Source organism: Clarias gariepinus, chromosome 5, assembly GCF_024256425.1.
Source record: "Clarias gariepinus isolate MV-2021 ecotype Netherlands chromosome 5, CGAR_prim_01v2, whole genome shotgun sequence".
Lineage (NCBI taxonomy): Eukaryota > Metazoa > Chordata > Actinopteri > Siluriformes > Clariidae > Clarias > Clarias gariepinus.
Window position 1 is genome coordinate 14506227 of NC_071104.1, and position 13744 is coordinate 14519970.

General features: G+C 36.9%; 1 protein-coding gene across 3 annotated transcripts in view; it reads right to left on the reverse strand.

The window, feature by feature from the left end:
• LOC128524005 (MORC family CW-type zinc finger protein 3-like) overlaps window positions 1-11890 on the reverse strand; it is a 29261-nt gene extending 17371 nt beyond the window's left edge. For all 3 annotated transcript variants that reach the window (XM_053496269.1, XM_053496268.1, XM_053496267.1), the window contains exons 1-5: window positions 11822-11890; window positions 3188-3260; window positions 1331-1463; window positions 935-1158; window positions 522-678 (exon numbers count right to left, since the gene is read on the reverse strand). In XM_053496269.1, the coding sequence (XP_053352244.1) occupies window positions 522-678; window positions 935-1158; window positions 1331-1463; window positions 3188-3260; window positions 11822-11860 (626 nt within the window). In that variant the 5' untranslated portion in view covers window positions 11861-11890. The remainder of the gene's footprint in view (window positions 1-521; window positions 679-934; window positions 1159-1330; window positions 1464-3187; window positions 3261-11821) is intronic.
• Between the last annotated feature and the right edge of the window lie 1854 nt (window positions 11891-13744).

Genomic DNA, 13744 nt, shown 5'->3' on the forward strand with positions numbered 1-13744 from the left:
CCCACTAACAGCTCTGACTTATCAAGGCAGGGAATCCACTATGTAGACACTTGTGTCTGGAAACAAGATATAAACTGCAGATCTCTGTAAGTCATGAGTTGGGGCCACCATGGATCGGACTTGTTTGTCGAGCACTTCCTAAAGATTTCCACTGACTTTTGATTTCACAGTCTTAAACTGTGAGCAGAGTATCATGCTGAAAGAAGTCACTTCATTAGATATAATTGTTTTAGATACAATTTTTTAGGCACAATTTCTATAAAGAAAATACTTGATCAGCAACACTGTTTAGGTATGTGGTACATGTTAAAGTAATATTCAAATCATAAAGGGAAAACCCCACTAACCTGCTGTTCTGGGGTTGCTCTGACCCAGTCATCTAGTCATCATAATTTCTGTGTCAGAATCACTCATTTTTCCTGCTTCCAACACAACTTAACTTTAAGTACCTTCTGTTCACTTGTTGCCTATCATATGCCTCCCCTTCGACAGGTACTATTGTTACAAGATATGTTATTCACCTGTGGAGATTCCAGATGATGATGCGGGTTCCGTTGGAGTTTTTGCCATATGGACCATCAATGGCTTTAAACTCTGATAGCAGTTCCTCCTTTGTGTTAAACAGAGAATATTTCAAGATATCATCAAGACTCTCTTTATGTTCCTGTTCGACACTGAGTGAGCAGCAAAGTTAAGGAACAAACTGCACATAAGAACCTTTAAAATTAAGAAACCTTTAAACTCTCAACTCATTTTGGAATTTTTATCCTTGGGATTTTATCCTTTGGGACCTTGATACCAGTGTACAGAATGATAACTTTGTGTAGGCAGTTGCTGCTTTCAATATCCAACCTTCTTACTTCTGTAGTAGTAAACGTTTCCTGCTCTGTTTCTCTAATTTATAGTATATTTAGTCTCTCTACATAAAGGATATCAAGCTCTCCGGTTTTGGTGAACACGACAATAGGTACTATGACATTCTGTGCTTCAGTCTTCTCAAGGTAAGTCTGAGACAGAAGACCCACACACATGATGTTGTTTTTCTTTGAGAACACGATGGCATCCTTCCCCAAGCGCATGGAACCTGATTTAAAACCATTGCCATAAAGACCCACTGGGACATGGCCTTTTATCGTCTGCTTATCACTGAAGCCAAAACTGAGAAAAAGCAAGAGAGAGAAATAAAAATATAGATATCATACTCAATTATATAAAAATATTATAAATAAAAGAAAGTACTTTATGAATTTGGAGTTTAAGTGAATTTATGATTTGCATGATCTTAGTTGACCTCTGATGCATAATTCTGGCTTCATGAATACACCCCTACCTGAGCATTTTGTGCATCTTGTCATAGTCCATGCCGTTTCCATTGTCTGTGAAGGTAAGGCAGTCCTGCCCTTTGACTGCTGTTTTATCAATCCAAAATTGCTTTGCACTGACATCTGGGTCATAAGCATTATCTGTCAAAAAGAAAATACAGAAAGGATCTGATTATCACTGATACTACTTTCCTATCCCCCATTTCTTTGGATTCCTAGTTACATCTATCTAAATGCAGATAAATGCAAACCCACCCCAAAACAAAATAATCCTGTTACAGTACTTCCTAAGCCATGATTAGATGTTCGCGTACTAAAAGGTGTTGCTTTTAATTTGCATAAGGTTGAATTCAGCTGAACTTTTTTTTTTTTTGGTGCAAATCAGGCTCGTGATGCTCACCATCCCACATCCTTTGCATATTTTTGACTACTAATTAATGGAAAATAAAAATGGATGGCAAATATTGAATGCACAAATTCATATTTAGTGTAGGCTATCTGAACAGGCAATGCTGCAAAAATGTCCAGAATCACAAATTTAAAAAAAGAAAAATAATAATAAAGAAACAGAATTTTCCAAGGGTCCTGATGTTGGCTTTATTTTACTGCCAAATGAGAGTTTCGATTTCAACCAAACTCGAATGTACCCATGCTCTCTTTGTACTTGTTCTTCTGTTGGTAATACTTGTTTGAATAGAGGTGGAAAGAGAAGTGTCTGTTTTAAACAATGGAGACCTCCCTGAACACCAAGCTATAACAAAGTGGTGAGTGTGGAATGTTTGGTTGCTACAAAAACTAGCAAACTAGGATCATATTAATCCAATCTGACTTTCCAGTGTATTGGAAAAGCAGTCAGCTGTGACAGTATTCTTTAAAAACTTCACAAACATTTCGAAGGGTTTCGGATATCATGTCCTGAAAGCCCTGTAGCTGTTATAGATCTGAAGCAGCATATGTTTCCCAGAAACTACAATATTTTTAAAACTTTGTACTCTGAACTCCATCTACAAGCAACCCAAGAAACAATGTGGGCAAATCCACTGCTAAGAACTGTTCTGGGAAAACAACAACACAAAACCACTGATTATGTGTCCTGAGAAAAACGATAGGAAATAAAACATCTGTAGAGATTAAAAAAAAAAATAAATAGGTGCAGTGCAATAAAACAATGAAACTGAAACAATCTTATGAAATGCAATCCCGTCTATAAAATAATAGCATAGCATTTATACCAATACAACTTCTCGGGGGACTCAGGACACAAGGCAGGGGACTGCCAACCCACTGAGTAATTTAGAAATGCCAAATGCCTTTGGAATATGGAATAAACCAAGATATTATCCAGAGGAAACTCAAAAATAATGGGGAGAACATGAACGTTCACATACACCGAAAATGAGATTTGACCCTCCCCCCCTCCCCCAAACCTGGTGGTGTGAGGCAAGCATGTATTTTGGGGTCTACAGAGTATCATCCATAAGCCTCAGCAACACTGGCAGCTCAGCAACACCATAGCCATCAAGCGACCCCCCACCCTCGCCGCTATCTTAATGGCTAATTAAAATACATTTTTGAAAAATTGTAAAAAAACATACCAGCAACATATCTGCTGAAACATTAAAATTACACCTAAAGTAGGAGGTGTATTATTGAAGAAAAACGAAGCAATCTGGAACAAAGTTGGGACTATTGGCTATTAATATTCATATTATCAGCTGGCAATAAAGCAGGCCCTAAATTCCCCTCCTTCAGAAACCACAACTTTTATACTAGTCATTATTATATAGGGCAATAAAGATGTGTAAGAAACCACCGACAAAGGCATATAAGGAGTAATAAAACATGTGGAATTAATGGTGACTCACCAATCAGTTCTGCAATAGCGCTGAATGGCCCAGTGTGGCTTGTAGAGTTTGTATGCAGGAAACGTGGACTAACCTTTAAACAGGAAAATGTCACATGACAACAAATCAGTATAAATTTATGTCTTTAAAATATAATGTTAAATAATGGACAAATAAAAAAAATGAAGGAAACACGTTGAGCCTGGTGCAATGCTTTGATGGTTCGAAAGTAAAATCAACTGTTTAAATGAGATTCCTGTATATTTTGGATGCCTTCAGCATTGTTTTACAAAGTACAAAGTCCACTAAATTAAAAGGTATAGCCAAATCTGTGACTGGTACTGTGTGTTTACACTACCACTCAAAAGCTTGGACGCACCTTCTCCTTCAGTTTTTTTTCATTGCATATTATTACTGAAAACATCCAAACAATGAGCGAAAATATATGGATTTATATAGTAAATAAAAAATATGTTAAACAACCCAGAATATGTTTTATATTTTAGATTATCCAAAGTAGCTACATTTAGCTTTGATGACAGCTTGGCACACTCATGGCATCCTCTCATCAGAGTTACGAGGGAGCCACCTGGACTGGTTTTCAATTCACAGTTGCGCCTCGCCAAGAGTTAAATTGAGTAAACCAAGGGTAACTCAAAAGTAAACTTGCCTTCTTAATGTGGTTTTGACCATTTGTTTTGTGTAAAGAAGAGCGGTCACAGACTCAATAGCCCTATTAGTGCTACTACAACCACTGTCCATATTATGGCAAGAAACACTCAGAGCAAAGAGAACGACAGTTAATCATTCATCAGTCCAAATAATCTCAAAACTTTTGCAGTTGACAAAACTCTATCAAACGCTATGAAACTGGCTCTCACAAGGACCGCCCCAGGAAGGAAGACCAAAAGCTACCTCTGCTGCAGTAAATATTTGCAAGTACAAAGTACAATTTAAAAGCTACCAAAAGGTAAATGACTCTGTAATTGTTACATGATATTTATACTAACATGTCATAGAAATATATTTTTTTATTAAACAGGTAGATGCTTATAAATAAGTAATAAGTAAATGAGTGATAATAATTTATGGTGCTGTTGTTCCTCAAGGTGGAATATGACATGTTTCTTTTAAGATGCTTCGTAATTTTAGTGAGACGTGCATATATAGATCAATACTACCATGGTTTCAAGGGTAAAGCTGTTTAGTTCTCATGAAACATCCTGACAGGGGGCGGTTTCATTACCAACAAAACGAAACTGACATTACTGAAGTTGACTTTCAGATTCAGTGAAATTTTCTGGTCCACCTTAAAACAATGTCGCCATTAGGTGGAGATGTCAAAGCAATAGCTGGATCTGTTGGATATAGGCATTCTTATACCTCATGCTTCTTATTTATTTTAACAGAAATGCTCATATTAGTTTATTAATTAATATAAAAAAATATTATATTAATATTTGTATATTAAGTTGAACACTAACATTTCTTAACAAACACCGCTACACCATTAATATTAAAGACAGAGCAGATTCATTCTTTAAGACCTGATAAACATTCTGTCTCTACATTTTTATGGCTAAAACTGAGAGCAGGCTGAGACTATACTGTGTATAAATTATTACAGAACTAAAATGTGAATAAAAGTAATTAATAATGCAATAATTCCCTAATATTTACACATTTAGTCGGGCACTTTGTAAGGCAGTTTTAAAACAAGAAATGTTCTGTTTTGGTTAATAAAGTCACCTTTGTTCACAAAACATTCTGTTTTATGTATTTTGTAACTATAAACTAACCAGCTTTAAAAAAAGTTTTTGGTAAATTCTGTTTTTCATAAAGAAATCTGGAAAAGCAAGCGGGAACTGAAACATATGTTTTATACACCAATGAAAAGTGATTAGATTGGTAATGACTGAAAAACTGCACATACAATATAGTAGGTCTTATTTTACGTAGAAATTAGTGCAGGGTAAAATCACCTTAAATCAATACAATGATTAATTAAACATTTCACATCGATCATGATTAATGACTGTTTTGTGTTTTTTGTTGTGTACTGTAAATATGCTCAACCCTCTAAAGCTGCGATATTTTTCATTTAATTATAGAGTTTTTCATGTTCCTTCCATGTTGCTGACTAGACGAGGTAGAGTCATGTGACTACACACACAATATATGTGTTTAAGGGGACTAAACATGAACACACACATTGGGGAAAGTATTAACATTTTTTTTTATTATTAGAAAAAAATTTTACTTGGGCAAGATTACATTGCTTAGAGGTTCTGAGTTTCATTAATGTGTTATTTCTTTTTATCAATTGCCTTTGTAGAACTATAGTAATAAATTAATTTTTAATTCTATTCTTGCTTAACAATAAGTGAAGGTTTTTTTAAATACTTTTTGGCAAATAAAATAAATAATAAGCATTCAAAGAAGCTCTCAATTGTGTTAGGTTTTTAGTAAATATACTATAATTTATGTAGCTACTTTATGCATCTTTAGTTAATAACAAAGTATTCATAATCCAATCTACTGCCTCAAGCCAACAAAACTTCAATTGATAGTCGTCTCTTAAAGAAAAATTGGAATTTATTTTGCGGCGTAAACAAATAATGTTCATATGTGTCTTAAACATACTTCTCTGTGCATGTGTGAACCATGCTAAGCCAAATTCCAGTTATGTGTGCTGGCTCCACAAAGACATAAATCTATACAATATTTTATTTATAAACATTTTGAAAGGCAGTAATAAGGAACATAGTGTTCTACACTTTTGTGACAATGCCTTCAAGTAATTTATTGTCTTTTAAAACTAAACAAACCTTTTATTTTATTGTCTATTTTTTGTGGCTACATAATCCATACCCCTTGGCCTTCTGCAACTTTTTTTGCTTCTTCAAGGACAAATGGAACAGAATTTTTCTACCACCCAAAAGCAGACTATTTGTTATACTTGTTCTACAATTTTTATGTAACATTTGTATTTTTATGTCAATAGTTTATTCTAACGTGCTTTTTAAACAGACTATGCACAAATGTAGATGGTTTTGCAAGGTTAGAAGAAAGACTCAGCTCTCCACAATTCTAATTTAGATGACCCAATGTCAAATATTTTCCTAGAATTCAAAATTTATTTACGTGAAGATTTAGCCTAATATGAAAACAGACAAGTAGAAGCATGAAATGAACCATCATGGTAAAAGCAGAATTAAAGTTGTTTAATCTTGAAATGAAAGATGAGAGGAAGTGCTTCTTCCTTTTCTGTTTAACCATGTCTACATGAATTGGTGAGGTCATATCCTCTTATTGGTTTTCATTCAACTGCTAACTAGATGGCGGCACGTTTCATAATGGTTAGCACCGTGGCCTTGGACCTCCAGGGTCGAGGGGCCTTCGGGAGCTTGCATGTTCTTCCCGTGCTTGGTGATTTCCCGCGGGTACTCTAGTTTTCTTTCCACAGTCCAAAGTCATGCAGACTGGGCTAACTGGCATATCCAAATTGCCTGTAGTGTGTGTGTGAGGGAGACTGAGATGGATTGGCACCCTGTCCAGGGTGTAGCCTGCCTCGTGCCTTAAGTCTCCTGGGTAGGCTCCAGGTTTCTGCAACCCTGGGTACAGGATAAAGCGGTATAGAAGATGAGTAAGTGAGTGTGTGGGAGAGTTTGTTTGTGTGTGCTTGTGCCCTGCAATGGATTGGCACACCATTCAGGATGGGCTGTACCCTATGTGTAGTGCACTGCAGCTCAAAGCTTCCTGTTACCCTGTACAGAATAAGCGGTATTGAGAATAAGTGAATAAGTGAGTAAGTGCTACAGTATGTAAATGACACTCAACATGACTGAGTACAGGAGTGTGGTCGACAGCTTTGTGGAGTGGTGTGGACTAAATCACCTGCAGCTCAATGTTTCAAAAACTAAAGATTTTAGGTGGTAGATTTTAGGAAGCAGAAGACTATCCCTAACCCCATAAACATCATGGGCAGTTAGGTGGACATTGTGGACAGCTACAAATACCTGGGTGTTCACATTGACAATAAACTGGACTGGTCAAAGAATACTGATGCTGTGCACTAAAAAGGGCAGAGTCGGTACTTTTTCAGGAGACTTAGGTCCTTTAATGTATGCAGAACCATGCTTCAGATGTTCTACCATTTTCCAAAATTGTATTCTCTGCTGTAGTCTGCTGGGGTAGCAAATTAAAATTTGATTAAAATCAGCTGATACCAACAGATTTAACAAGCTCATCAGAATTGCGGGCTCTGTCATTGAAGTGGAGCTGGAGTCTCTAGTTGAGGTATCCGAGAGGAGGACGCTGAAAAATTCTCAGTATCATGGACAATACTCAGATCTCAGACAGAACTTTTAGCTAACCATGGTCAATTAACTGCATTTCTCCTCTCACATTACTAAACTAAATGCTTACGCATATTTTATCTTTACAACATCTAAAGAATTTGTCAATTTCTATCCACACAGGCCACATAAGTGTTCAGTTGTTATTTTAAGACTGGACTACCGCACTGTACGTCAAGTACTGTACAAAATTTTTCTTAGGCACATGCAAATGAATGCATATATAGTAAAAATACTATATATAATAATTAATAAAGCAATAACAGGTGTGACAGCCTTTGTTTAAAACATAATTTCCTGTACTGTGCAGTTTTATAAGTAAATTTGCTGCAGTTTTACTGACCATCCTGCAGAAACTGCTTCTTTTTTCATTTTGTCTGAAAATGGTTTTTAGGTAATATGCTTCTTTTTTTCTAGCCCACATATATTTTCCTGTAAGATTTTTGTTTATTTATATTTGCTGAAATGCTAATGTTTGGAAATCAGAAATGTTTATAGTACTGACTTAATAATGAAGTTATAAAATAAAAACTTTATTTAAAAATAAGACTTTTGCACAATAATGTATGCCTCTGTATACCATTTAACCTCTGCAATGGATCCAGAAAGTATCTGCATGCCAAGATCTCCCACACCACCCCACTGCTATGGTCCATTCATTAGCTTTGTGTAATTTCAAACACTAATACTTGCGTACACATGGCACAAATATACTTTCTTTAGTAGAGTTAATGTCCTTATGTCTCACACTTCCCCCAGCTTAGCCTCAATCCACACTTTCTTGCTCCCATGTCCTCCCCTACACAGAAAACTTTCACTTCCCTTAATCAATATCTCAGCCTCACAAAAGCTGTACCTCTTCAGCCTGAGCAACACACCTGTGACTTCTATATCTGACAAGGGGGAGATAGTGGACATGGTCTCAGAATACAAATATCTGGGAGTTCATCTTGATAACAAACTTGACTGGTCACTCAACACAACGGCACTCTACAAGAAAGGACAGAGTTGGTTGTACTTTTTTTGAAGGCTCCAGTCTTTTAAGGTCTATAACACCATTCTACAGATGTTTTATAAAACCGTTGTGGCGAGTGTTATTTTTTATGCTGTGGTCTGTTGGGTCTGTAACATGAAGATTTCTGATCGGAACAGACTGGACAAAGCAATTAAAAAGGCCGGATCTGTGCTAGGCATTAAGCTTGACTGCGGATGTAGTAGCAAAGAAGAGCATTCTGTCCAAAGTACAATCTAATTTGAACAATCCTTCTCACTTGCTTTACAGTGTTTTCGCTGACCAGAGAAGCAATTTCAGCCAGAGACTGATTACCATCAAGTGTTCCACAGAGCGCTACAGGAGATCTTTTCTCCCAACGACCATAAAATTATACAACTCTTCTCTGTAACTCATACACTACTATGTGGATATTCATTGACAGTAACACAATAGGACAAAAATCACTCTCACCCACTCACTCATCATCTATACCACTTAATTCTGTATTCAGGGTCACGGGGGACCTGGAGCCTATCCCAGGAGACTTACGACTCAAGGCGGAGTACACCCTAGACAGGGTGCCAATCCATCGCAGGGCACACACATACACGCATTCATTCACGCAAATATGGCCAATTTGGGAACGCCAATTAACCTAACCTACATATCTTTGGACTGTAAAAGGAAACCGGAGTACCCGGAGGAAACCCACCAAGCATGAGGAGAACATGCAAACTCCATGCACACAGAGACAGGAATCGAACCTGGCCGGGAATCGAACCCGGACCCTGGAGGTGCAAGGCAACAGTGCTTACATGTAATAATACAATATTACACACAGTGGAACCCTGGATTACGATAATAATTCGTTCCAGACTTGTATTGCAAAACACTCGTAAACCAAAATAAATTTTCCCATAAGAAATAATAGAAACTCATATTATTTATTCCCCAGCCCAAAGAAAATACATAAAAATAATTAACACAAAATATTAACTAAAAATAAAAAACAAATTAACCTGCACTTTACCTTTAAAAAAAGGAAAAATAAATGCCGACAGATAAGTGTTTCCGTTGTGTGTATGTGTGTGAATCTTAAGTAAGCTCCCCTCTCCCCCTTCCCTACCCTTCCTCCACTCTTTTCCCACATGCCAGCGCACACAACGTTTTATCGAAAAAATTAACAAGAAATCTCTCTAATGACACTCGATTGAGCAAAACACTAACGAAATCACTGCTGTAAGGTAATAATAAAACACATTAACCTGCACTTTACCTTTGAAAGCATCGCAACAAAGCAGTGTTGCCGTGAAGAGCAGAGAGAAAGAGTGCGTGTGTGTCTGTGAGGGCGAAAGTAGAAGGGGTCTGTGTGTGTGTGGCACTGTGTCCAATGATGCGCCCTACATAGACACAAAGAGCAGGCTGAGCCTTGAGCAGAGAGAGAAAATGAATTTTTAACCTCTCTAATGAGACTTTTTGCTTCACACGTGTGCTGTACACACACACATACAAACACAAAATAAAACGTTTTTATTTTTCAGTGTTATAGTAAACAGTACAATTACACAGTGTGCTAGTGATTCGCGGGTCCCGCTTTAATTAAATTATTTGGCCCGCCCCAGCCCGCCCCGCCCCAGCCCGCCCCGCGACCATTAAATAGACATTGAAATTTAGCGGCATGACCTTTTTTTCTTTTAATGATGTCAATTCCCGACCTTAATTTCTCCTGCACCTCGTCTTCCATTGTTCCATTGTTCATTGTGGCATTTGTTCAGTTAATAAGCTATACATAAACACCAGCGTGTTTATATGGCAGCAGCTATTTTATTTATGTCTTAATTAATGAGCCCAAGTTAACTCACCTTCCTTATAGTTTATATTACAATACATACAGACCTCATTAAGTATTATGTAAATATATGATTAAGTAGCAAATGGAAGTTATTTAGTAAAATGTTTAAAGATGTTTTTAAAAATCTTTAAAGTTTTAGATGCATTATTTGCTGATTAAATTGTTCTCCAACATCAATGTAATCTGTGAACACTATATGAGGAATAACTCATTTAATGTCTTTGTCCTTACTTACTCATCGTCTATACCGCTTTACTCTGTATTCAGGGTCACAGGGGGCCTGGAGCCAATCCCCGGAGGCTTTGAGCATGAGGCAGGGTACCCACACTCACAATACGGGCAATTTGGGAATGCCAATTAGCCTAATCAACAGGTCTTTGGACGGTGGAAAGAAACCGGAGAACCCAGAGGAAACCAGCCAAGCACGGAGAGAACATGCAAACTCCATGCACACAGAGACAGGAATCAAACCCGGACCATAGAAGTGCACGGCAAAAGTTCTAACCACTACACCACCAGGCTGCTAGTCTTTATTTCTACCATAATGCTTATTTATATAAATGGTGATAAATATAAAAATGCACATAATATACTGTACCTCCACATTTAATAAACATATGCCGTACAAAAATATCACTTATCGTGTAAAATATTGTTACAAACACAGAGCTGTTTTTTTATTTAAATTCTGAACTGTCTTGGGAAGAATGTGTAATAAATATAGAAAACGGGAATCATTTGGGCAGTGAAAGTGGTCATACATTGATAAGACACAACCAAGCAAAATTCTCCTCTAACAGAGTCAATCCTGTCTGCACAAAAGATCAAAGTAAACGCGAGATTTCTTGTGCTGTGACTACACCCGGAAGGGTCAAGCTCGTGACTCTCAGGAGAGAACATGCAAACTCCATGTACACAGACACGAGGCAGGAATCGCACCCTCGAACCTGGAGGGCGACGGTGCTAAACACTAAACCACCGTGTCGCATCCTCCTGTACTCGAGTATCGATTGGCCATCAGTACATAATACGAAATCGAAACAAAAATTTGGCGCATAGCAAGAAGTTGTTTATGGTGTACACATGCTCACGGCGTCTCCTAAATAATCAGTGTCGTCATCTAGCGGCGACATACTGCAGCTTAGGCAGCGTTTTAAGGTGGACTGGAAATGTTTCCATAATAAACCAGCGAACTTCGTGATAGTTCTGTTATGACCATATATTTTTTTTACAGTCTTTAAATAACTGCATTGTTTTACTTGAATTACTCAGTGTCTGTCGGTTAACAAATAACAACTGTGTACGTAACACTGAACAAACTAGTTATCACACAAACATGTGGGCAGAAATGCGTATATTTATTTTCACAAGGACTGAACATTGATCTGATACGGCTTTAAGCTCTACTGTTCGCTGGTTATAGTTCAATTTATAACATGTAGCTTACTTACTGCGCTTATAGGAATGCCTCGGTCTGTCTGCGCCGCCATGTTTGTAAAGAGTAAAGCGCAGCGTGCAGCAGCAAAGAGTGGGCGGTGCAGCTCTGAATGGGCGTGTCCAGGAGTCACGTACCTACCAGTCACGTAGTGATTACACAGGGAGACCCAGGATGTTGTCTGTTATCATTCAGATGTCAATTATATTGTACCGAGGAGCATTAAGAAGGTTCTTTTATCTAAGATAAGAGTAGAAATTCAGAATTTAAAGTCAGAATTCTGAGAAAAATTTCAGAAATCAAATAAATAGCTTTTAGTGGACCATATGTAGTTCTGTACAATAAGGCATAGGTATACAGTAAGAGCAGTCACTCCCAAACATAAAACTTTAATTAATAAGACTTTTGAGCAGCCATTTATCAACTTAAGAATCTTGTGCGCCAGTTGGAAATCTAAAGATCTTCTGCAGCCCACCCAAATCATTAATCACGACTCTGATCAAGACGATGCAGGCTACATTTTCCCCCTATATACACTTATGGGGAGAAGGGTCACTTACTTTTTCCACTACCATTTTACATGTTAAAAGAGTGTGTTTAAAAACAGACATGAAAGATCAAAATTCTTTTTTTCATTATAATTTTCAAATTATATTTGCCATTATCCTTGATGAAGATCAGGTCACATGACACAACAACTTAATGCAGAAAACCTTGAAATTCCAAAAGGTTCACATATGCCACTGTATACGTTTATCATGTCTGCATTATTTAGTACAAAACTATTTACTATTTCAAAAAAGAACATTAACTGATACAACCTAATAAATAACATTATAGAGGACTATTTGCATGCCAGTGAAGAGAGTAACATATTACATAACTGTGATGGAAATGCTATTTATTATAAACAGTCAGTCATCAGAGTCATCTCTGAGTAAAAACTAAGGTTTTATTTATATGTAACTGTTGCAATAGATCTCCCTAAAGAGCATCGTCTCTTTTTTACTGGTGCATTATATATGGTGAAGCATTGTTTTGTGCTCTCTTTTACCTCTAAGGCAGATAATCTTCATAAACCCTCTTTGTCATGCATAAACACACTCATATACAGTACTTGACCTTGGAACTAAATAACCTCATCATACACAAAGAAAAAATTAAACTTTTTCATCACATAACAGACCAGTTTTCAGATTGGACTCAGCACTCCTGGGTTTTGCATGAAAATTGAAAGAAGCAAGTGTGAAAAAGTTACCAGAAGAACTTACATTCTAGAGCAGAATCAGTAAAACCTAACGGCTGTTTTACTTATGAAACCGAACAAATATCCAAAATTACTAATAATCTCCAAGCAAAGAGTTTTACTGAGATTACTTTTATGTAGAAATGTTTTCAGAAGCATTTTTGCATATGGCTTTTGTATTTTATGTGCATTGTATTGTATTTGCCCAAGTATGAGCATGCTGGAGAATGAGTTCTTCTTGGTAACTTTACTTTAAAATGACATTAAAAACAAAAAAACTTTTTTAAATATTATTGATTAAATGTGGGGTGAAAAACTGTTGTGCTCAAACATTTAAGAGATGAATACTTATGTCCATCAATCTAATCTATAGTATGCTGGAGAGAGGTGGTGAAGAACGTGAGAGAACACTGCTTTGTGTAGTTGACATCAAAGATAAAAAAAAAACTTAAAAACAAACATCAACAACCTCCACCAAAGAGTCTGTATCAATTGCATTGCCTCCAACAATGGGAAAGGTCTGTCAGTTTCCTCTTGTCTCATTCCCGAGGCACAAAACATGGAACAATGCTCTAGACATCTCCATATTTTGCAGATATCATTCTGACCATGTTGGTCCGCACCTGTGGATTACACACCATCACTTAGTATTGCAACACAACTAACATTTACGTCAAGCATTTTTGTTAAGGA